This window comes from Hyposmocoma kahamanoa, unplaced genomic scaffold, assembly GCF_003589595.1.
Source record: "Hyposmocoma kahamanoa isolate Upper Pololo Valley unplaced genomic scaffold, ASM358959v1 114, whole genome shotgun sequence".
Taxonomy (NCBI): Eukaryota; Metazoa; Arthropoda; class Insecta; order Lepidoptera; family Cosmopterigidae; genus Hyposmocoma; species Hyposmocoma kahamanoa.
The window spans coordinates 4,229,116-4,255,964 of NW_020653383.1; the positions used below are offsets into that span (position 1 = coordinate 4,229,116).

At 35.0% G+C, this 26,849-nt stretch overlaps 1 protein-coding gene across 1 annotated transcript in view; it reads right to left on the bottom strand.

Annotated features, from left to right (window-relative positions):
• Positions 1-5,827, bottom strand: part of LOC113239626 (neuroglobin-like) — a 50,020-nt gene extending 44,193 nt beyond the window's left edge. The window contains exon 1 of the mRNA XM_026476687.1: positions 5,423-5,827. Within this exon, the coding sequence (XP_026332472.1) occupies positions 5,423-5,619 (197 nt within the window). The 5' untranslated portion in view covers positions 5,620-5,827. The remainder of the gene's footprint in view (positions 1-5,422) is intronic.
• Between the last annotated feature and the right edge of the window lie 21,022 nt (positions 5,828-26,849).

Consider the following 26,849-nt stretch of genomic DNA (forward strand, 5'->3'; position numbering starts at 1 on the left):
CAAGGCATACTGCCCTTGTCCAAGGCATACTGCCCTTGTCCAAGGCATACTGCCCTTGTCCAAGGCAACTTTCGACACGTGCAGCCTATGGGCCAAGGGTACACGCAGATCATTGGATGCCCTACGAATACAATATAACATTGGGTTGAGGATGCTGCTGGGGTTACCTCGATTCTGCAGCGCATCAGGTATGCTTGCCGAGACACGCGTTGATAATTTCCAGACTATCCTGCGCAAACGGGTAGCTTCGGTGATGCAGCGCGTGCGGGACAGTACCAGCGGCCTCCTGAAGACCATTCTGGAGCGTGCAGATTGCCCGATAATAAGGCACTGGAATACGTGCGTGTACGTCACATACGCTCTAGACTCGCCATTTATAATATTAAATAATTAATTAAATTGTATTGTTACTGACATACAATAAGAAAATTGTTATTAAGAAAATATGAACACAAGTTTGAAATAAAAGATTATTATTATTGTTACTCCAATTTCTTATAATTATAGATCAAGCGTACTTACAGTAAAAGTAATTTAACATAAAAACAACATATCAATTTTTCTCTACAAGTTTTTCTCGGATCTAAATCACCAATTCAAACAAACCACCTTATCGCATCTTTACTGTCAGTCAGACGTGATCATAAGATCTGGAAAGAGTTCGAAACAACACAACATTTTTATAAAATGTAAATACCGTTAAAATTAAATCGAGATCTATTGATCGCGCTTTTCTTACAAAACCTTCGAGAATTGAAAAAAGAAAGAAAAAATAAAAAAAAGAAAAAATTGAGAAGAGAAAGAAAAAAGAAAGACGAAACAAATACGGCACCTTTCGTCAAAGAAAGCCTCAAACTTGTACGTATGTAAGCATATCATGACAACGGGGAACGATTTTGTTACAATCTGGATTATAATAAATTGAAACGATGTCACGCGGAACTGGTAGAAACTTGGAGATTGAAGCTCTTTTTTCAATAAATCGTGTATAGTAAAATAAATTATCCTGTAAAGCAAACACAGTCTAAGTCAGTTACTGAAGTCCACTACTTTGGCCTGGCCTCTATAGGTTAAGTAGTTGAGACGGGAGTTATAAGCTTGAAGCCTTGGCCTATGTACAGCTCCCTTATATTGTCTACATAAGTTTTGCTTACAGTGACCCTCCCTATCAACCTCTTGGTTATACAGGAGTGGCACTATAATCTGTGCAAGCAAGTTCGCACATGGGACCTACTCAGTCAGGTCCTGACACCATATCAGCCCGTTTGCACGGACTTCATCGGGCATCAGTACACACTGACACTCAGCCTGTGGCAAATTTTATTAATTTAATCGGGATGGTTCTTAGATACAATTCAGGCACATCGGTTTAGCTGTTTAAAGATCATCAGTTCTTTTCCCAATTAGTGCAGGGATCTCAGTGATAAATTGAATATTATAAACCAGGCTAATCAAAGTAAGTCAGCGGTAGAGCAGCACTACGGTCATTTATTGGTAAAAACGGAACACAGAGACATTCACAGGAATATCGACGAAAATAAATAAAATAAGAACTAATAAAGCAGAAAAGACACGCGCACATGAAAATCTATCTGTATCGATTAACGTTAATGGTGGACTTTCAGATACTAACTGGGGTGCGCGGGGCTGAGAGTCGGACGGACGTTACCGGAAATAGTTTAGTTATTACCATATTTGTTCATGCAGAATGTCATATTGCATATTTGGACAAAACAGGGTCGATGGTGAGAAGCGCCATGTACATTCACAAAGACTAATCGATTATATCACTCGGTGATGGTACTTAGATGACAAAACCCGCGGTTTAAAACTCGTTTAGCCCTTGCAGGTGTTCTCGATCTGTTTGAAATAAATATTGTAAATGATAAATGTATTCAAATGCATATTTACAAAGAGCAACTTCTTCTAAGGGGAGTCCGCCTTAAGTATGAGCAAGTAGAGTTTAATAAATATGACGATTGCAAGTGTAATTTGCTTACCTATAAAACAAAGATGATTCGAGTTTGAATATGGGTGATTGTCGCGATATTGACTCGGATGCTTGCGAGTACGCTCCGGGGGCACTAGGTAAGGTTGACACAATATGATGCTTAATTTGCTTCCACTTGAACTACGAACTTGAACGACTTGTAATTTGATATGCTATTGAAATCTGATGAAACAACCTTGATCTGATATTTCGACCTGGACAGTCTACAGACTAACTAACTCCTCATCTACTTACCGTACAAACAAGTTTTGAGCTCGTTAAATTGGTCACGACGAGTTGTTAACTTACGAGGAGTGATTTGTGACTTTATTGATTTTTTGGAGTATATCGTTTTGTATCGAGGTTTCTTATGTTATTGTTATGAAGCCTAGTGTAAAGCATTCCTATATTAAAACAAAACAATTGTTGTTGTGAACTGTTCACAGAATAATTCTTTAAGTACTTCCTATACTATTCGATGAGCAAGCTGACGCAGGCTTAGTAAAAATAACAATGTTTGGAAAAAATGTTCGAATTATAGAAACTCGTATAACGAAACTTGATTGTTTTTATAATATGGACGGCAGTTTTCGGATGAATGAAAAATTAACTTTTATGGAATTTGCGTTCAACCATAAGATCATTGGTTCGATCGAAATTTTATTGGATTAACTAGAAGACTTGTGTCCGGTCAGTGATTCAAATGAATTGCCAGGCTAACCCGCATTGGGCCAACGTAGTAAATCATGGTTTAAATCTTTTATATTTTACTGCACACTTAACAGTATTTATTAATTAAAATTGTCAAAAAATATGGTTAGGTTCGTAAAAACAACAGCAACAACAGAAAACTAGCAAGGTAATCCCTAACTTTAAAAGAGAATTACCCAGTATAATAAATAGAATGAAACGATGAAGTTTTTCGAACTTTCTGGAAATTTTTCGAATGTTACAGAAGAAATTGTATTGAAGTAGATTGCGAATAATTTGACAAAAGTTTCGAAACAATTGTTTCTCGACGCAAGTTTGATTATTATTTTTTCTCTTAAAGCTTTTTTTGATGTTATTTTATGATAGAAGTTTGGGCCACATCAGACTTTGCCTAAGTGTTATTGCCTTTGGCAGATGTTTTAGGTGAAACGTTTAGGGTGTATACTTTCGGAGTTTACTTTAAGTTCGAAATCGAATTTGGACGGGATAGACTCTTCTATCTTTATATTATAAAGATTGACATTACCTTGGAGATATTTACGAAATTGCTTTTAGTAGATAATCGAATCTTGAAATTTTCAGAACTCTCTTTGTACAGTGTTCTAAAAATACCCAAAACGAAACGAATTAAATTTTCCAGTGGCAAGTTAATATACAGTAAATCAATCGACATACAATTTTATTTAACACTTAATAGCGCGTTATAGAAAATACACACAATTATGTTACCTTTTTTTTTCAAGGTGGTGGCGCTTCTCTCACTGATATTGTGAACAGTAACACAATTTGTAAAATATTTACGACTACGTAACATGGAATTCTGTTAAACACATTAAATTATAATTCTAAATTGTTAATTACAATCTACAGCACGTGTGGCTTATAGTTACTTTAGGATTTAAACCGAATTTTCGAGAGTAGCGTAGATCTCAATTCTAATCTTATGTGTAAATAGAGACTCGCAGTTACTCGTACTCTGTCATCGTTCATCATCATCGCTAACCCTTCAAATGTCCCACTGCTGGGCACCACGCGCTGTAAATGGTCTTAGTTTTTTATAAACCATATATATATTACATATATTTTGTTATAAACCATAGATACATAAAAGCCGAATAGATTAGGTTGTAAATCTTCCTATTATTATAATAAAATGCTCTATTTTAATCCTATTAAATATGAAACAACCTAATTTATTTCACCGCATTGCGTCTGTTTCATATGAGCTGACACTAACAATTACTATACCTCTACTTATTGATCAAATACGTAAACATATTTATTACTTTGGCCTATTAGTAAATCAACAATAGAAAAGCCAATTTAATTTGAAACATGAGCTTCGGCCTTCTGAAACCAATTTGTAAATTAAAGCAAACATTAAGAACGCAAATGGCCGTGTACTTAACGTGAAAAAAGATGCATAACTTAATAAGAGTAATTTATTAATCGTAAAGGAAAGAAATAAAGAGAAGAAAGCTGTGGCACAAGTTCTTTCAATATTTATCGGATAGGAAAAGGTTAAAAATATACATTAGGCCACCATTATGGTCGAATTTACGAGTGACACCGTTTCGAGGTGGCTCGGTAATGCGTCTTTTGCTCACGAAGGCTACGATTTGTGGTAAACCCATAGCGGTTTTATGAATATCGACCCGAAATGTATTTTAAGGATAAAAGCAACTTTTACAGCCTAAGAACCTACTTCTGGCTTTTAATATCTATACGGTTTACGTACAATATTATTTTTATGCTAAGTTTGTCTTGGTTATTTTTCAATAAACCTTAAAAAACAAACTTTTAAAATTTCTACACGCGTGATTTTGTGTTAACTTACCTCAACATCTAACCTATTACAACCAGGATGTCCAAAGCCTAATAATACCTGTGGTGTTATCAGAGGTTCGTTAAATCCAATCCAATTCCAAAACGTATCGATGACTGAAATTATGATAATCGGAGGTTAATTTACCTAATTTGATTTTTTTATTGTTGACATAAAATTCGGCGGTCTTCATTTGTCTCTCTTCACGCTATATCCACCTTCATATTGATAATTTGTTATTATTTATCACTGTGCGGTTCTCGGCTAATATTTTTTATGATAAAAAGTGATGGTATGAAGATGTCGTGTTCATGTCCAATGGTGGTATGGGCACACCCATTTACATCAGCTGCAGTGCCACTCAGAGCTTTAAAGCGACAAGATTGCCACTTCACCCGTCAAGCTGAGACATAAAGACTGTCTGTAGTTTCCTAACCTTCCTGCTCGGTTTGGTGGAGCTCTCTAAAAGGCATAGTTTATTCTGGTTATATTAATGTGGTATGTGTACTTGTAACATTATTGTAAAAACTCAGTTTTTTGTAATAATGGCCTGACGGTAAGCTACACGCCTGTCCATAACTGTTGCAGTGCCACTCAGAGCTTTAAATTGCAAAGATCTGAAGGGCACTTCCACTGCTCCCGTCACCTTGAGACATAAGTTGACAAGTCCTACGTGCCTGTAATTTCACCAGCACCCTTACCCTTCAAAACCGGAACACAGTAGTGCTGACGTTACTGCTTGGCGGTAGAAATAGGTAAGGTGGCAGTACCACCATGGACGAACTCTTTCACAAGGAGCGCTATTGCTACTACTTCAGTATACCTTAAAATAATTCATGCTATCATACTTTAGAATTTTAAACGAATAATGGATCATAAAATGTAAAAATACTCACTTTACAAACATGCAAATGCCAGTCTTCTCCATTGCTCTCGAAATGCCTTTCCAGGAAGCAAGCATTGAATACTTCTGCTTCGCGGTGAGCGGTAGGCGAGGGTCCGTGGCCGGTGGGGGCCCTCCTCCTAAATCTGGACCTGCATTGTTGGCTCCTCGTCTCTCCGACGCCGCCAGCTTTCCCAACTGGCAACCCATGCTTGTTACACTAATTTGGCATTTTATTTTCACTTCATTATATTATTAACATCTTTTAGTTATACGAATTTATGAACATGACCACTATTATTTAACGGTGTAACATTTTAATATGGAAATTCCCTAGAAGATCGAGTAACTTCACTGAGTTTTAGTAAGTTAAAATTTTAATCACACGTTTAACCGACACGTTTTCGACTTCTGTACATTCACTTCGTTATCGTTATCACGAACAGCTATATCATTGCCACCATTAATATCTTTATCATTATCTTTGTACATTAATCTTTGACTAGAAGAACACTTTCTATTTGAAGAATCGTCTTGTTATCTTGAAGTAGTCTCTTCAGACATTTTGTATTTTTTCCCTCCAAGTTTGTTCCTCAACGATACGGTTCGGTCACATCTTCCTGTCTAATCTAATCCGACGTCATTTCCGAGGCAACCTGCAAAAAAGAAAATTGGAACGAATTAGATTCGGACACGCCATTATGTCAACGAAAATATTTTTTAGGATTTAATTAAACACGTAAAAAATGTGCCTACATTTTGTTCGTCATTTCCTTATTTATTACGCTTAAGCCATAAAACAATCATAGCTTAAACCAGTTTGCTTTTATCTTAAATTTTATTTAAAATTTAGTTGAAATTCTTGAAACCTTTTATTTCAATTAAAATGTAATTTTCCTAGTTGCCAAAGCGAAGTCTGGTTATAACTAATTCAATATTATTCACAATCTTAAATCCTAAGCTCAAAACGGCTTGTGTTATTTGAAAAGTAATTCCATTGATAGACATTTTCAATTGTACATCACACATAAACTACGCATTGTAATATTTTTGGTGCGTCTAATATTAACAGTAAATAATCTCAGTACAGAGTACTAAAAACCGACCTCAAAAGTACGTGGAATTACGGCTATTTGCTAAGTTTTATTGAAATATCCCCTAGTTCGTCACTATACAGGACTTGACACTGGAGATAATAAAAATAGGTTCTCACTACGACACTATTCAAAGTATATTGAGAGAAAAACGCCTTGAATGGGAGAAATAGCAAAAATAACTATAACTAAAAATTTGAATGTAAAAGAAAATATTCACAAAAACAAAATTAAATCAATGTTACGGTCTTTTAAGGAAGTTTTGTATTTCACTCTTAACCTAAATCTATAATATGAATATTCCTTATGTGAATCAGGAAAAAGGTAATTCGGATTTTAATTAATGAATTTAGTGATACTGTTGTGTTGAAAAGTAAGCCTTACTACAATTCATTTATTCATTGTTTCATGTAGTATTTTTCATAATTTCGAGTGCTCCCGTTTAAGGCACGAGTTGTATATAGCCACGTACTTTAACGTGTATACACGTATCTCAACTTAAAATTAAATATATTTCTTATATTTAATATTTCGCATCCTTGGTTCAATGAGGCTACATCTGCAAAATAACAACTTTATAGGAGAATGGCTTAAACATTCTACGAATTAAATTCATCGATAAAAGGTTTATATATAACCGACTTCAAAAAAAGGAGGAGGTTCTTAATTCGACTGTATGTTTTTTCTTACGTATGTTACGCGATAACACTGTTTCTAAAAATTTTGTCAACCGATTTTGATGATTTTTTTTGTCGGAAAGAGGGTACCTCAGAAGTGTTCCTATTTAAATTGGAAGACAATATTCCACCTCTAAGGGTGGTAAACTAGGGCAGGAATGACTTTCGAGGTCGGTTTTTTTAGTACTCTATACTGAGATTATTAAATAGGATATTCATAAAAATTCACTTACGCATAATTAGTTTCATGTAATTATTATTGATAGAAAGATCGAACAAACACAATAAAAATTCCTTCGACTACAGAGCCGAAGCAGCGGCTGTTGCCTCAACGTGGCTACTGAGGTGAGGTACAGATCGAGTTAGTAGCTAGCGACACTTCAGATGGCCATTTGTATTTGCGTATTTGATGTATTTGGCAAACAATCACTATGTGTAGATAGCATGTGTGACAACGTATTTGCATTGTTTGCCGATTCGACAAATACAGCAAAATAGGCAAATACGCAAGTAAACCGCTAAACCAACTATGATCATAATAATATTTATTGCTTTAACTCTTTATTTGGCTGCATGTATAGATGGTCATATTTGTCAGTGTTTGCATGTTTGTCTATACGTCAAATATTTTTCCAACTACATCAAACACCCAATAGCGTTTACAAGTAGTGAGTGAGTAGGTATGTGAAGTCCCCCCAATATCGAGTTTATATATGTGCTTGTTGTATGTTGTTGTTACATGTACTACGTATTATTTTCATGACTTTCATGTGATAAAGGCTCTTTTGACGTATGATTACGTTTTTTTTTAATTTATTTAATAATTTCTTAAACATTATCACAGTTTTTCTTTACACTCTTAAGCATAAACAAATTTGTATAAGTGTTGCAAGTCCTCTAACAATAATATGGAAAACAACAATTTTATTAAATGGAAACATCGTACGAAAAAAATATAATGAATGTATAAACACAATTAATATTAACGAAAATTACCCGCAGTAGAGCGCGCGCTGTTGCAAGGAAGCCAGTTCTACTTTCAGCGCTATACGAGCGCACACATACAAGCTGTTCGAAATGAATATAAGGAAAAAAACGAAGATAATAATATGTACTATATAGTTTATGTGACTGTTACATAATGAAAGGCATTAAAATACGAGTGTGGGTTAAAACATCACACGAGTGTTTTAAGGGCCATTGTACACAATTTTTTACCTAAACGTGGGGCGCACTATAAGTTTCCGGAATAAATAAGAAAAAATAGTATAAATGGTCAGAAATGAACTTATTATTTCCCAAAATATTCTCCGTTAGCGTTAATGCACTTTTTCATACGAATGAACCAATTTTGAAAACATTTATGCCACTCCTCCGTGACTATCTCTGAAACATATTTTTCATACTCTTCGACAACCTCTTCACGTGATGAAAATCGTTGACTGCGTAACTGGTTCTTAATTTTTGGAAATAAATAAAAGTCACAAGGTGCCAGGTCGGGACTGTACGCGGGATGGCTCATAAGGTTAACGTTGTTCACCTTCAAAAATTCATTCTGTCTGGCCGTGTGAGAACTGGCATTATGATGGTGCAAGATGATACGGCGTTTACGGTTATTTTTACGGAGTTTGTCAATAACTTCTGGCAAACAAATGCTCGTATATCAATCACTATTCACGGTACAACGATTCTCCAAAGCAACAGTAGCCACGTGTCCAGTTTCATTAAAAAAAGAAGCAATCATCTGCTTAGATGCACTTTGCACGCGCGCCACTTTGGTTGGTTTCGGCTCATTCGGCCCAAATGTTGGTGTAGTATTCATTGTATTTGACTCACGCCAATGCCTAAAAATGCCCGAATGTCATGGTATGTCGCATGCCTGTCTACTTTGATCATACGGCGCAAAGCATCGATGTTTATGCTGTTCGCAGCAGTGGACGGGCAACCATCACGATATTCGTCACTGAGATTCACCCGACCGCGTTTGAATTCTGCAAACCAGCTATAAATAATCGTCTTGCATGATGCTTCATCGCCAAAAGCAGTTTGAAGTCGAACGAAGCTCCGCTGAGCTGTTAATTTACACTTAAAGTCGTAGAAAATCATACTACGAAAATTTTCACGAGTTAAATGTAGACAACCAATTTCTAAAATGACGCCACATTGTAAAAACAAGTGACAGTCAGATGAAACAAACTGTATTCTACAGCCAAAGAGTTCCGTTTTCAAATATTGTACTTTTTAAATATTGTTCATGTAAGTGGCCAGTTCCGGAAACTTATGGTGCGCCCTATGTACATATTAAATTATTTTTTTCGGAAATATCGACTATTTTAAGACACTAATTTGAATTTTTTATCATTTGGTAGCTTATTTGCCTTGTTATGATTTTTTGAAAATTTTGCAAGTCATTTATTATGTGACGTCATCAATGGCTCTATAAATGTTAACCTTTGCGGCAGGGAATATTTAAAAAAGTTAATTGACATCTCTCAAAACGTTACAAGTGTAATTCTAACCTATAGATATATTACGCTACTTTTTGTTCTCTGGTATTTCTTTAAAGTATTGAGGTTTATCGTTCTACTTTTTTTCGCACGCGTTTTTGTTTCTTCTTGTTTTATTTAGTGCAGATATATGACAGACGGACTCATGAACTTTATAAAAGCTGAATCTCGTAAATTGCCAAAAGTCGAAAATGTAATGATTATGGAATACATTTACTTAAAATAAAAATTTGTTCTAACAAAACAGTTTATCTTTATGCTGGTCGTAAGTTGCGGTTTTTAAACACATCATAGAGGGTTTATGATATGTGTATAGATAAATATTGCTATAATTATATAACTTATTAACATATTTTACATAAAAACGGAAACGAAAAATTTTTTCATGGTATATTTTAGATTTTTTTTATTAATTTTTCGTTAAAGTTGTATTGGTAGCATGTTAATCGTGTTCATCTGGCATTGTTAAACCAAGAGCAAGATTTATTGAAGCCATAAAATATAATAATTGCAACAAAAGCCCATTAGCGATTTAGTGAGTACAATTTTATCGAATTTCAACAAATTATTTTGGACATTACTTTGATGCGATGCCACGAATAAATGGATATGACTGTATACTATGAGTATTCAGTTACGTTGCTGCATCAACTTCAGAAAATTTATAAAAATACGTCTTTGCATTCTTCTTTGTATGTATTGGTTAAGCACCGAATATTTTTAAATAAACAAATTAAAAACTCCGTCTAAAACGCAGTAATGAAAACTTGTTTACATTAGTGCTGTTCAGTCAATATACTAGTAGGCCAGTCACGACATCGAATTCGTCAGTCACGAAATATATTTTCTTACGGTGAGAGAATGAACACATTATTTTTGTCCAAGAATTAATGTTTTCTCGAATAAAAGTTTTGGTTACAAAAATTTATATACATAAAAAATATATATTTATGATACCAAGTGACAGGGCGAACAAGTCGTGCGCCTGGTGTTAAGCGACACGCCTCTCTATAGCAGTTGCATTGTCACTCAGAGCTTTAAATCGCAAAGATTTGAGGAACACTGCCACTGCGCCGGTAACCCTGAGACATAAGTTGAGAATTCCCATGTGCCTGCAATTTCATCAGCATCCTCACCCAAAACACAGTAATACTTACATTGCCGTTTGGCGGCAGAAATAAGTAAGGTTGCAATACTTCCCTGGACGAACTCTTTCACAAGGAGCTCTAATGCTACTACAAATATGCTAACATTTTATTATAAAATTTCAGATAGCTTAATTACTTTGTGGCCTATTGTTGTTAACAGAGTAACAAATACAAACATGAAAAGTAATATACTATGCATCAGAAATTCGCAATATAATAGCGGGCCTATGAGGCTCCCCTGAGGCATTACTATTTGATATTAGGAGAAATTTGTGAAGGATAGGAGCAAGGCTATGACGTTATATTATTATCTCGAGGACAAGAATATTTCGGAAATGTGTTTTATTTTTCTGCGTAGAACACAACATAGTCATCACAATTTTGTGAAAGTTTATACCTCCTTGGAAATATATACATAATACATCGGAGAAAACATAGAAATGTAGGTTTGTTATTGCAAATATTTTGATGAATAATGAACCAACATAAAATAGGGATAAAATAAATAACCAAGCGTTTATTTTGCGACATATAGATAACAGTACGAAGGCAGGTATTTTGTCACGCATTTTGAATCTACAAAATATTTTTCAAGTATTCAATTTAAGATTAAAAACTTTTTGAATATCTTTGACCTTGCCTACAAAATAAGATCATCTAAGGTGCTGTTCCATAAAAAATTCTATAGCCCAATACATCATTCAATACCTTTGTCAAAACAAAAAAGGTTCTAGTTTTCCATCGACACCTCAAAACATCATCAATCATGCAGCGTGATAACAAAAAATTACTTTCTTTTGAAGTCTAACAGAGATTATTTCAAAATATTCTCATAAAGTTGTTATAACAGTTAATAGAAACCTTGCATGTTACCAAAAGAGGCTAATCAAAATTCCCTACAGGATTCCTATTGTAACAAACCACTTAAATTTTGTAACTGTATCAAGAACGGCACAGCCGGTTAAGGCGACAATTTCAAACGTTCCATTGTACTCGTAATTAACAATGCTTGGCATGGCATTATATAATAGATAAAAATATATACACTAATGCATAATGTATCATTAAGGCGCATTTATTCTACACGAATTTTATCGCGCTCTCCCCGCGCGTTCGACGAGCGGAGTCCGCGTTGCCGCCGCGCAGCGACCGCGTGCGTCTAACTGTCATGGCAAAATACGCTCTACTTATTTAGCTTTTACGTTTTAACTTAAATGAGCGTCCAGGTCACGCGGGCGAGACTGACTTGAATTTGGTCTACGCGGCGACCGCGCGGTTGTATTGTTCAGACGAATTTAAATGTTGTTGCCTAGTAAATATAATTCAGATTCGCCATTAATGTACATGAAGGCGTCGACCGCGCGCATACTTTCGCCTCGTGTAACTAGGCGCTTAATCACTTCGGTCACGTCATGAGGAACAATAAGTACAAATTACTCCAGCTTATCATCCAGGGCAAAATCGCTAGAAAACGAAGTGTTGGTAGAATTCGGCACTTCAGGTTAAAGAATTTGACTGAATGGTTCGGCTGAATTACCACCTCCTCTTTAGAGCGGCAGTTTCAAAAATCAACATTGCCATGACATTGTCCAACTTCCGATAGGAGTGGAACCTCAACAAGCAGAGTTTAACAAATAAAAAAAAAAACTAATTTAATTGAATTCATTATAGCCATCATTATTCAATACCCGATATTTTATTGCTCTCCATTAGTATAGAAGTTACTTTACATCAGGGACCCAGTAGCGCAAATGACAATGATTGAGAAGTATGCATTACATATCATCGAGTATAACCAGAAATAGAGACGAAATACCATTTAAAGTGTTTGAAAACTATTCTGCCAAATCATTACAGTGACAACTGCGCTCCGATTGGCCAGCCCGAATTCGAAACAATTGGCGGGTGTCGTTAACTTGAGCTTTGCTATAATGGACGAAAATAGAAAAATTACATATTTAATATTTAATTTCCGACGAAATGTGATTCCGTTTGTTGTGTACTTAGATGTTTTGCTGTTTTTCCCACACCACCGAATGGAACAGCCCCCCATAATTGGAGATATTATCTTTATTACAATAGAATATTTTTGGAATATACGGAGACGTACACACAGGTCAGTTGTTGGCGCTGTACTATTTAAGTTTTCTAATTTGTGATTTCCGTGCAAACGAGAGTTGATATTTAAAAGTGATATATAGCCCATTTGCCTGATGAATTGCCAGGGATGGATGGACCTTATTTCGTCTCTATTTCTGGTGATATACTCGATGTTACATATTTACACAAAATCTATATTTTATAATAGTATATAAGAAAGCTTGTAGCTTTGACAGGCTTCTATATTACCTGGTTATTATTACAAGTGTTACGTGCCCATTACAATGAAATCTTTTGAATAACAATTAATAAAGATTAATAATAACACATAATTATTCCTTTATATAAATATTTTTAATGATTTTAATTGCTTTTAAGTAAATCTGTTTTAAAATATATTAAGTAGGGGAGTATTTAACATCTTAATAATATATAAGTATCTTAATTTTATTACGGATGGTATGTTAAATTGTGTATAGTACTTATTATTATTTTCTTGTTTCTTTTTTTTGTTCTTTCTCTGTCTAAAACTGCCATTGTTTTTGATGAACGTTATTATACACATATCTACTATGTTTTGTTCATCACGAGTTAATTTTAAAGTATATTCTACACATCTGTTAATTGCCTTAGTATCGATTTAGTTATATTCGTAATAAGCTGTTGATTTTCTTTAATAAATAAAATAAATTACTAAAACACAACATTATTTTTGATGTTCTTCATTAATGTATTTTTTCATTATTGTTTAGAGAAATTGTTATAATATGTGTGTAATTTTCATTAGGACATGAACAAGTTTTTTTTAATGATACTAAGTGAGAGGACGAACAAGTCGCGTGTATGGTGGTAAGCGACACGCCTGTCCATAACAGTTGCAGTATCGCTCAAAGGGCACTGCCACTGCGCCTGTCACCCTAAGGCGTAAGTTGAAAAGTCTCATGTACCTGTAATTTCACCAGCACCCTTACCCTTCACATCGGGGACGCAGTAATGTTAACCGCAGAAATAGGCCAGGTAGCAGTACCAACTCTTTCACAAGGAGCTCTACTGCAGCTAAAATATAAACTTTAGAAATGAAATTAATTTATGGGATTGAAATCGCGTATAGGTACATTTGTTTTTTCATATAAACCAAAATTTTCGGGGCCTATACAGGTCACAACTGACAGAGAAGGTAAAGTCATTATTTAGGTAGCAGTGGAGATCCTTGTGAAAGAGTTCGTCCAGGGCAGTACTGCCATCTTACCTATTTCTGCCTCCAAGCCGTAATGTCAGAATTAGTGTGTTCCGGTTTTGAAAGGTAGGGGTGCTGGTGAAATTACACATGGGACATGGGACTTGTCATCTTATGACTAAGGGTGACAGGCGCAGCGGCAGTGCCCCCAGATCTTTGCGATTTAAAGCTCTGAGTGGCACTGCAACTGTCATAACAGTCCTGTCCATAGACAGGCGTGTAATTTACAATCAGGCGCACGACTTGTTCCTCCCGTCACTTAATATTAAAAAAAGAAAGTCATCAACTAATTATGTCTATCTAATATTACTGCAAACAATCTAGAACTCTATAAGTATAAACAGCGTTAAGTTTTTAATGGTACAATGTCAAAGTGGTCATTGTGAAATATATAAAGTGAAGAATTGAGCCATACCACAAATCCAGTTACTTTTTTTCAATCACGGTGAGTATGCTAATAAACTATATGGGACGATAATGAGCAACATTTCAAAATAGGCTGTAATAAATAGAATTACAAGTTAATCACCCCAGGGTACCAATTAAGCCAACTGGAAACTTACAAGTATTGTTTAAATTCGAAACCACTACAGTGTTGAATATTCATTACCGTTTGCCAAGCGTCCTTCAGGCAGGCTTTCATTATAATGTCAAGTGTTATACTTATTATATGTATACAAAATCATTTTCGTGTCAAAGAGGTTAAGTATTACACCAGTAACGATTACAAATCCCGTCACATGTCGTTATGTAATGAATGTCTATTGGTCAATATATTGAAGTATACACTGGGTTAATTGTAAAATACTAATAACCTCGTACAACTGTACTAACATCATAAACAACAACTTTTAAAACGCAAAAGCTGGGGCGAAGGTCGTCAGGGAGGATGTTTGTACGTCTGAACTTACTATCTTACTACCAAATAGAGATCTAAAAAGTGTCTGGTAGTAAAGAAAAAAATTAAAATTAGCTTTTGATAATGCATTTTGATAAATTTATTATATTTTGTAAAAGGTCATGGGGCAAAAGTTGTTGTTTATGATGTTAGCAATATAGCCAAGGGAGGTTCTTAGTATTTTACCCAACCTTGTATAATTAAATGTTTTCGATCAAGCGCAGTTAATTAATAACTCATTAAAATAATAGTAACCACATTAACTTAAAAACAAAGTTGATTTATTATGGTAAGGCCAATCTATACCAGTGTTTACCAACCATGGCGTCTGTTATGCGACTGACAGCAAATGTATGTATCGCTTTGTGGTATGTTTGAAACCGCAGGCGTCAAGCGGTTAATTATAATTTCTAGTAAAAGTATCTATAATAAATTTAATCCATGTATTATTAGTAAAGTTATATATGTTTATTTTTACCGCTTAGATACTTTACTGTATATAATACAGTAGTAGTAGTGCTCGTTGTTAAACAGTTCGTCCAGGGTAGGACTGCCACCTTACCTATTCCTGCCGCCAAGCAGTAATGTAAGCATTACTGTGTTCCGGTTTTGAAGGGTAAGGGAACTGGTGAAATTACAGGCACATGGGACTTGTCAACTTAGGTCTCAGGGTGACGGGCGCAGTGGTAGTGCCCCTCAGATCTTTGCAATTTAAAGCTTTGAAGCAGCTTAGCACTGTAACTGTTATGGACTGACGTGTAGCTTACCATCAGGCGCACGACTTGTTCGTCCCTTCATTTGATGTTATAAATATATACATATATATATATATATATATATATATATGTATATACATATGTGTGTGTATATATATATATATGTATATACATATGTGTGTATATATATATATATATATATTTAGTACAATTAATAAAACCTAATTAATTATGACTTTGAAATCACAAAACACTAATGATTTCACCGTTTCAAACTTACTTTCGGCAAACTCTTACGAGTTCCAGTTTAGGCGTATTTTTTAATTACCATTTTACGTCGATTTTCTTGTGCAAAGGTCAAGGCTAGCTCTGGAGTATGTTATGTGGGCCATGGTCTGCGAAAAATAATTGCAATCACAGAGAACCATCTGTACTGTACTTGTTCTCATTACGGAGACCAACGGAGCAGTTTAAATCCTAGAATATGGCAAATGATTGCCAGTGAGAAGAATTTTGAAGTTGGTTACAATAAATCGCGTGTAGCATATTGTCTATTCTGCCACAAGTTGCATTGAGTGGTAGGAGGATTGTACATGAGAGGTAAGTGGCAAACTAGGGGATGAATGACTTTTGAGGTTGTTTTTTGAACAGTAATCTGTAATCTCAGTACTTTGTACTCAGATGACAGATTCAGATTTATCTCGGATTCGAAGTGGATTTAATGCACAAGCGACATCTGAAGTGGGTCCGAGTTCTTTAGGATTATATAGTATTGGATTCGGAATGAATTCGAATCGCGCGCGCTTTTCGAATGAGAATACCGAATATCTGTCGATATAAATTATATCAATGACTATCAACTACAGGTATTATCTTTGCTTAATGTACCAGTTGCGTAAGACTTAGCGATATTACGAAATTCAGCGCCTCTTTCTCAGCATATATTTTATCTATTTTTATCAAGCTATTTCTATCTTCGCGTGAGGTAGCACTTTTTGATCTCTAAGCGCTCCAGGCGCTTGTAACCTTACCTAATCAGAAACTCATTTTTATAGTATGGAAATGTCAAAACCCGCCTTAACATCATTATTGATACCTTGAACAAATTGCCACGAAAGTGACTTTATTAACGAAAAAATTAAACTTAATTTTGAATGAAATGAAAACCTTTTCCTTTATGTTAAATCTATAGAACAGTACAATTTGGAATGCGGCGATCGAGGAAAGTCCCCAGGAGAGACCTATTGCAGGTTAGTAGATTATAGTATAGTTGAAATTGGAATAAATTGCGTTTCACTGCGCCTGATTGTCGTAGTTAAATTTGTTAACTGTAACAATCAGGCGCAGGGACAAAGTATTGTGTGTGTAAGCTATCGCATAAGTCTCAATTTATATTGCGGCAGAACGGTACAGAAGCGAATTTTTGTGACGATATTGTATTATGGTTAATTTTGTAAAGTACAAACTAGATACGGGCCAAAATCTTATTGATAGCGCGAGCATTCTCGAGCATGCGCGAAAATTCCGCGGAAGATTTTGGCTCGTATCTAGCTCGTATATTGTACAATTGACCACAAAGTTTATTATGCTATGTACGATATCGCTACAAAAATTCGCTTCCATTTCGTTCCATATATAAATTGAGCGTGACGCAAAACTGAGAGATCGATGAAACTGACAAATAAATACCTGTACTGTTTAAGTAGACCGACAAAGTATTAAGTAATAATAATAATAATTTTTTGAAACTAGCAATCCAAAGTTTTAGAAACTAATAATCCTTTTTGAAACTAGCACACATTCATAGCACTAGGGAAACCCCGTGTCGCAGTACCATGGGCACACACATAGACAACTACAAATTACTTAATTAAGTAATCGAACCCGGGACTTCTGCGTGGCAGTCCAGTACAGAAACCGTTCGGCGGAAATAGAGGCAGGTATATAGGTAGAAAAAGCTTGTGAAGTATTTTTTAAATCACTATTTTAACCGACAATTTAAAAAAAGGAGGTTACGCGATTACTCTGGCATTTATGAACCAACTGCTATTATTCTTTTTTGTTGAAAAGGAGATACCTCAGAAGTGGTCTCATTCAAATTTGAATAAAATATTCCATCCACCTGAAATGCGGTGGCAAATTAGGGGATGGATCAGGTTTATTGAAATTTATCCTCTTTCCGTTAACCGATTGCAACAAAACTTGGCACGTAGGTGTAATTTCAATGAAAATAAGATGTTCTGATGACCCGCAGCTGATCTGATGTTGGAAATGACAGACAGATGAGAGGAATTCCTCACCAGTGTACAGTAGCTACCTTGTGTTTGAGCTCATATGATTCATTTCGACGAGGATTTCCATGTGCGTTTCAATTATCGTTGATTAGACCGCGTGGTAAGGAATATAGCGAAAGCGAATAAAGAAACTTTTGAGGTTAATTTATTTGTTTTAAAAAGTTATAATTAAAATTATTTACATAATGATAATTATCTTAATGCTCATTTTACAGTTAATTTTTTTCATTATGTTCATTTTTTTCATTATGTTCGGCCACTTTTTTTTTATTATACCAAGTAACGGGACGTGTGAGTCATGCACATGGCGTTAAGCAATACGCTTATCCATGACAGTTGCAGTGCCAGTCAGAGCTTTAAATTGCAAAGGTCATAGAGGTACTGCCACTGCGCCCGTCACCCGGAGATATAAGTTGACAAGTCCCATGTGCCATGTGCCAAAGAGTCACCTACGCAATTTCTTTTTGAAACTAGTCAATGGAAGAAGCTTAAAGCGATCTGGTATGTGGTTAAAAATTTATATAATAATAAAGATCACATTACTGCTTGACGGCAGAAATAGGAAAGGTGGCAGTACTTCCCTGGGCGAACTCTTTCACAAGGATATGTACTGTTACTAAATTTAACATTTAAGGTCAGGAAGTAATTAATTAATCCCATTCTAAAGTGCTCCCATCCTATCATAGTATCTATTTCTCCGTCGTGTGACATTCTTCGAAACAGGGTTATTTGTAAAATACTAACAACCTCTCAGGATTATATTACTAACATCATAAGCAACAACTTTTGTCCTTTGACTTTTTTTGCATAACGATATATTTTTTTATTGCATTGATATGCAATTATATTCAACTAAGCCGCGAAACGAACCAGCGGACCTCAACGAACCAGCGGACCTCACGAGTCCGCTAGTTCGTTATGTGGCTTAGTTGGTATAGCGTCTGGCACGGTATGCTAGAAGACATCTGTACGAATCCGGCCGGATCGAAGGAATTTTTCTAAGTGTTCGATCTTTGTATTAATAATTATAACAAAGTAGTGCAGTAATTTCATATAAAAATAATTGAATATCAATTCAATAAAAAATTAAAATGCAGTGAATCGCGATATGTCTAACTGGGTGACGAAATACTTTCACAGATTTCTCATAGATGGCGCTACGTCTAAAAAGTCACGACAATAAGCACATAGAAAAATTCGCGAAGTCCCTGGTTCGTTCCGTGGCTTAGTTGGTATAGCGTCTGACACGGTATGCTAGAAGACTTCGGTTCGAATCCGGATGGGTCGAAGGAATTTTGGCTAAGTGTTCGATCTTTGTTTTAATAATTATATAATTAAATGTAAAAAACGTAATAAATTTACCAAAAATAAACTGACAATTTTAATATCTGTATTTGGTAGTACCGTAGTAGGTCCAAACGTCCTCATTTTGTGCGCTAGCTCTGTCTTTTGTTACCGCACATAATTATCATTATTTAGAAGTAGATAATATAACGATATTTGAAATGTTTTCATTTTTGTACGAAGTGAATCTGGTGACTATTTATAAGTTATGAAGCAAAATTTGTTATTTATGATATTGCGAGGTTACTAAAATTTTACAAATAACCCCGTGTAGTTGTTCGAAGGTAACTCAACACAATATTTCACCGTGTAAACAGGCATTCTTGATGTGTTAACAACACCTTTTGTAAATGTTTTACTTTCGGAATTTCAAATTGTTTACAGTTGCCGGAGTGGCCGAACCGGTTGCTAGGTATGGCTCGTGTCAATTTGCAGGTCGTGAGTATTTCATTGTAAAATATTACTATGACGTAGATAAAGCTGCTGATATTTTTTATTAACACATTCGCACATTATCTATTACCAAATGTGATGCAAATCATGTGGTTTATGACTTTTTTATGATACCAAGTGACTAAAACGTCCTCACTTGGTTAGCGACACGTTTGTCCATAGCAGTTTCAAAGTTCTGAGGGGTGCAGCCACTGCCCCCGTCACCCCGAGACATAAATTGACAATTTCCATGTGACTGTTAACCCTTCAAAATCTGCCGCCTAGTAGTAATCTAAGCATTAGCTTTAATCTTAGCTTTAAGCATTAGCTTAGATTACTCGGCGGCAGAACTAAGCAAGGTGGCAGTACTTCCATGGTAGAACTCTTTCACAAGGAGCGCCACTGCTAGTAAACATAAGGTACAATCCATTCTTTATTCAGTTTTTAGTACCGATGCCGTTTTAGGTACATCAAGAATAGATAGTGTAGCGGTGCACAATCAATAGACATCTTCAATGTAATAAAGGGTGATTTTTAGAGTTATGTGACTAAGGGTCGTATTCCAGAATTCTACTCAATACTCAAGTCAGGATTTGAGCAGACTTGAGTATGATTTCAAGCACTGGAAATACGACCCTAATGGCAAGGACTTGAGTATGATTTCTAGTGCTTTGAATCATACTCAAGTCCTGACTTAAGCATTGAGTAGAGTTCTAGAATACGACACTCAGTCTCGCATTGAAATTATTCTTACAATATTATAACATTATAATCATCTCCATATAATGCTAACTAAATATCAAGCTCCTTCAGAAACGATCATTCATTTTCGAACTACGATAACTTTATAACACATTATCTTAGTTAGGGGCAATGACCGAACTTCAAACATCGTAAATCCTTTGACTTTCAAACATCGGAAACCCTTTCGGACTGGGTGCATCCTGATCCCGGAACTATCGGATGTCCTGATACAACAGAGTAACAAAAACCTGGAGGGTAATAACAATTGTGATGACTGGTAATGACAGTCATTAGCAGATCGCAATGATTTTACTGTGTAGTTCTATTATTGAATTACTTCTACACACTTCTACAGACTAATGTAAGTAAATAAAGTAAAACATTATTATTAAAATTCTTACTTTCAGGCGAAAGTACGAAATAGCTCAATTCTTTAAGTATAAACTTCTTTGTGTATGTGTGGGTCTTGACCTTCTTAAACTTCTTTGTGTCTATTCCCTTGGAAATAGACACACATTTTAGCGAACAATCAATTCATCGGCCCATAAATCCAAGTAAACATTTTCAAATCACCCGAAGGAATTCACGTGTGAAAAAATGTATAAGTAGGTACTTGAAGTTTTTACATTCTGGGCCCCAGGGGGCCTGGCCCCGTTTTAAGGCAAAAGAAACACAAATTATATTGAAAAAGCCTTTTCTAAGCAAGAGTATGCTTTATTGTTTTCTTGAATACCGCATCTCAACAATTGCGATTGATTTTGAAGTGCTTGGTTATGACATTGTATGTACCATGTAATGGAAATGAGACACCGATTTTAATAAATCAGTAAGAGAAATATGTATAACAAAATATAATTTAGTCACGTTATGATGACTAATATTAGAGGTAAAGAGGTAAAATTCTTTAACAAGGATGTTAAAGAACTTGCCCAGTGATGTACAGCGATCATATACATATATTTCAGCCGCCAAGCATATATAGCGACCATTACTGCTCTTCGGTTTTGAACGGTAAGGTGCTGGTGAAATTATAGGCATACGAGACTTGTCAACTTTATGTCTTAATGTGAAGTACCCCTCAGATTTAAAGCTTGAATGGCACTGCAACTGTTATAGATGGCGTCTCGCTCACCACGATCCGCACAACTTGTTGGGTTCGTCCCATGACGACATAAAAAAATCATATCAATCTGCCGTGACAATGGGACGTATACATTCAGTATAGAGATGATTATACTGACTAATATGACATGAAATATTAAAAGTTATATAATAATTACCGTTCAAATTTTGAGCAAAAATGGGTATGAATATAATATGAATGCGATAATTATAGGAACATTTTGAAGGTCTAAACTACAAGGAAAAATTAATACATTATATGAATGTAAATGAAGTTAAAAAAAGCCTATTTAAATATCAAAATATTGATCAAGATCTTCGCAACAGGGGATAAGCCTACAATAGCAAAGAAAGGCAGTAAATTCATCACCTTCCAAGAAACTGCCATGAACAATTTTACACCCTCGTCAAGGTACATTAATTAAATTTTGTTTAGGGTGTTAACAACCCCCCAAACTAGCAGGTAGTGACTAAGTGTGGCATTGAATAAGTACGAAATAAAAAAGGCTGTTATTATAATAAATTTGGTAGAAAGTTTAATCATCATGGCCTTATATTATTATTTTTTTAATTATTAAACTAATGATGTTTTCGAGCCATTGTTGTGTTTATTCATTGTGTGTCTATTCTCTTTCCTCATTGTTTTAATGCGAACCTATTCAATTATATCTGATTAAATTACTCTCAAAAAGGTTTGTGTTGTTAGCGTTTGACATCACAAACAATCATGATGCCAATTTGTTAAATTGTATAAACGTAAACAAAACACATTATTGTAATATGGATTTCTAGGAAAAACCTAATCCACACTGGACTTAAATAAATGATCAGACATTAAAAGTGCTGAGTCATGCCTTTACAAGGCCTATTTATTTTACACTATGATATTCCCTTGGCGTCACTTTAGCAACGTGTTTAAAATGTTAAACTTAGATGGAACGGTGGCTTCATTTATGTCCCATAGGAGATATTTCAAGGACGCAAAGCGAATTAAGCGAGATTAAGACTTAGTCGTTATTGGCAAAAGTCAAGTATAACTGATTATGTTTGTTGTTGAATTTGAGAATAGAATATAATTAATATTCTATTCTCAAATCCAACAATATAATTAATATTATAAAATACAAGGTGGCTCGATTTATGTGTCCGCGAGTATATTATGAACCGACTTCAAAAAGGAGTTTTTTGTGTGTATGTGACGTGATTCTTTTGACATTTGTGTACCGATTTCGATGATTATTTGTTTTGGAAAGGAGGTACTTTAATAGTCGTCCCATCTAAATTTTAAGAGCATTTTCTACCTATAAGTACGCGGTTTATTGAATTTAACCCACTTCCCATTAACCGATTGCAATAAAATTTGGCAGATAGGAGTAATTCCAATTAAAATTAAATGTTGCGGTGGTCTGATCATGGAAATGGCAGACGAATAAGAGGAACTCCTCAACAGTGTACAGCAGAAACCTTGTGTTGGGGTCACATGATTTGTTTTGACAAGGACTTCCATGTGCGTTTCAGTTATCGTTGAGAAAATCACGGTAACGAATTCAGTCACGATGAAAGTGGCAAACTTTTGAGGTCAGTTTTTTTTATAAAAAAACGTTACCGGCTGTCTCTTGTCAAACGTTTATAAGAAATCCCTTTTTTTATTATATATAAAGGCTGTTAATACACATATTCCCACGGAAGAAAAATATTTAAGATAAAACAATGCTTAAATCTATGTCGAAGAAAATGTAAAAGCCTCAGCAATTTGCTGGTTTTCAGGCTTCACCTGGCAAGTATTCATATGAATTCCAATCCAGAAAAAAACAATGGAAGTCTCGATTACTATCAGAACCCATGTCTCCAAAACTCACACATTCTTAATTTGAAACACTACAAAAGCTTGATATTGATTGGTCATAGTTTCAAATTTAAAAAGAAATACAAATTCTGGATTATGAACGGTATTAATTGATGAGAGGAATGATATTATCATTTCAAATTGACCCTGTTGGCATATAATTGAAAGTTCAATACCGTCAACACCTATTATTACAAGTTAGGACGTTTTGATATTATATTGAAATTTCAATCAATGTGCCGCCATCCAGTGGTTCTTTGTTGAACGACGACGATTTGACTATATTGCAGGGGTATAAACTTTATTTTTGTTTCTTGTAACAAAAAAATTATTACGATAAACAGAAAATTTATTAAAATAAGAGTTTCTGATGATATGAAACACCACCATGGTTAATATTTTTAGTGCGGCTATCCATTTTTGCACTCCAAAATAGCACAATAAGGCATTTTTCTAGGATTTTAGAGACTTTGCACGAAAGATTGACACAACCATACCACACAAAGCTAAAATAGCGGACTGCAGATGGGTCTTTCGAAACCCTTTTTAACCACGGACACTAACTAACCACTGTTACTGTATTTATTATTGTGAGATGAATTCAGTTTATTTGTTTTTAAAATATATACATTATTTGGTACGGGGAAAAAAATTGTTAAAAAAACATTTCAATTAAATTCACTATTCTTTCATACTGGTTTCCCTATAAGAATGAGTATAGCCAGAGTTTATGACCAAATGATTTATTGACCAATGAAATGTCCCATTTCGCTCATTTAGATAGATTATAATCGTTCAACCCTGATCATGATCTCAGTTAGTTGTTAGTTTTATTGCAATAGTTTATCTCACATGGACTGTCATAACTTCGTATTACTTTGCCAACTCAGTATTGGCACAGTTTGAAAGTGCTTTAATTGGATTAGTTAAAGCTGTTACAAATTATTGTCACGCGGCACATTATGCGGCCGTATACATTGCGACAGTCGCTGAAGTCATAGCGAATATTTGCTATAGGTGATTATTACCTTCTGTATCCCTAAAACTAAACTGCGCCTTTAACAGTACATGTGATGCTACATTGTATCGTCCGTCTACAGTGTCCGCATAATACGAGATTTTATATTCTAATTACTTCCAATTAAAAAACACATGGGAGTTGTCAACTTATGTTTCAGGGTGATGGGTGCAATGTAGTATCTATAAATCTTTTCGATTTATGTGTCTGAGCGACACTGTAACTGATATAGACAGGCGTGTGGTTTACCACTAGACGCACGACATGTTCGTACCGGCACTTGGTATAAAAAGAACATCTGGACATCACAAAGTTGGAACTTAGGATGAGGCTGACGTCCAGGTGTAAACAGAGGTAGACTGATCATCATGAGAAGGGACTAAGTCTAACTAATTTATATGTTTGGATAAGCTTTGTAAAGTGTTAAGTGTATTCAATGATACCATCAAAATATTAAATAGAAAACTACCGTGAGACTCAGCCATATTGACTAAACTCACGACTAAGGACCACGGACTGGTTCGAAACATATTGAGCTAAAATTCGACTTATATACGTGAGTTATCTGTTACTTTACTTAATAAAGCTTCAAAATGAATACCTAACTCAACTTTAGCTTATACTAACGTAAACCAAACTATTGGTTTACATATTGGCTCTAACGAAGATGATATTCAATTAAAACTTTCGCCAGATGGAATTGCAAACCGCAACATTCGCAACTCGATGACTTATTCAAACATCGCGGCATGATAAGTCCATTTGAAAGATTTAGTTCATACTGTTTGGTTTGTAAAACCATTATATCAAAGTTTTATAGTTTATATAATTAGTTGTGCTCTTCTACACTAGGTTTGCCTCAAAACCACCTCTTGTTTAAAGTAAACAAGCTAGTTTCAACGAATACGAAACTAAAATCGACTACTAAACGAGTGAGTTAACTGTACATTAAGGAGCCTAACAACAACCATTAAGGTCACAATATGACAAAGGTAACTAACTCCTTGTGGACTTTTAATTGTGGAAAACGTTATTGGTTTTAAATCTTTCTTTTTCTACTCTTCACAGACAAAGTTTCTGTTTCTCGTACTAGCCATAGCCAATATATATATGTATATATATATTATACACACACTAATATATAAAACTGTAGAGTCTGAAGTAATTCACCGGTGAATTAAACACGCACAGCAAAACCTATACTGAAAAAGGGTTAAAATATTTGTATGAAAAATTGTATTCCTTCAAAATTACCAGTAACTAGGGATGAAATAGGGTATTAAAGTTCATATGGGAACTTTTAACGCGTGATGCATTTTGCTTCAGATTTAGTTTGGATACTTAAACTATAAAATAGATAAACAGGTATTTCTGGGTTTTTCATAACAACTCTTAAATTGGGGTAAGTACGCGGACGAACTTGCTGGCAATAGCTAGTGATACATAAGAAACAAGCCTGCGTGGAACTAACATATCGCACCCTTCATGGAAGAATGGCGTAAGTGAAGTTACGTCAAAAACGTTTATTACTCCATTGGATACAGAAAAATGTTACACCACATCCTCTCCGATTACAAGAATCGGAACTTTAGCGACAGTAGTAGTCGATAGAGGTACAAGTTAATGGAGCAACAAACATTTTTTTAGCAACGAAAGGCATAAGTGAAGCGTAACTTCACTTATGCCTTTCGTCCATGAGGAGTGCGATATTTTGCCAAATGTCTTAGAACAAAACTTTGTATTCGTAAGTAGACCGTCTGTGTATTTATTCTAACAATCAATATACACAGTTTAAGTTGTATATACAAAGTTTAACATGAAAAACAGCGCTTTGTGTATAAAGTTGCACCAATAGACTCCTTTTATCGAGTAAATAGTTATTCACCACCGTATAATATAACAAACCTTTGAACAGGCTCGAGTTTCCCATCACACAAACAGCGCTACTATCGGTACGGTTATTGTAAGTCACTCTTTGTACACATAGGTTATTTTGCTAAAGCGTTGCGAAACAATCAATATGTGTACCACAAGGCTGTTAACTTAAAAACTACTTTGAATTGAAATTATCATAGGTATGAAAAAGAAAGGAAAAATGACCTTACGACAAAATGTCTCTTAGGATATTTCAAATTTCTGCGTCGATACTATATACCACGGTAATAATTTCGTCGATGTATCGAATTTTAAAATATCGTAAGCGACTTTTTGTATTAAGAAACATTTTCCATTACGACAAAATATTTCTTACGATATTCGTCGA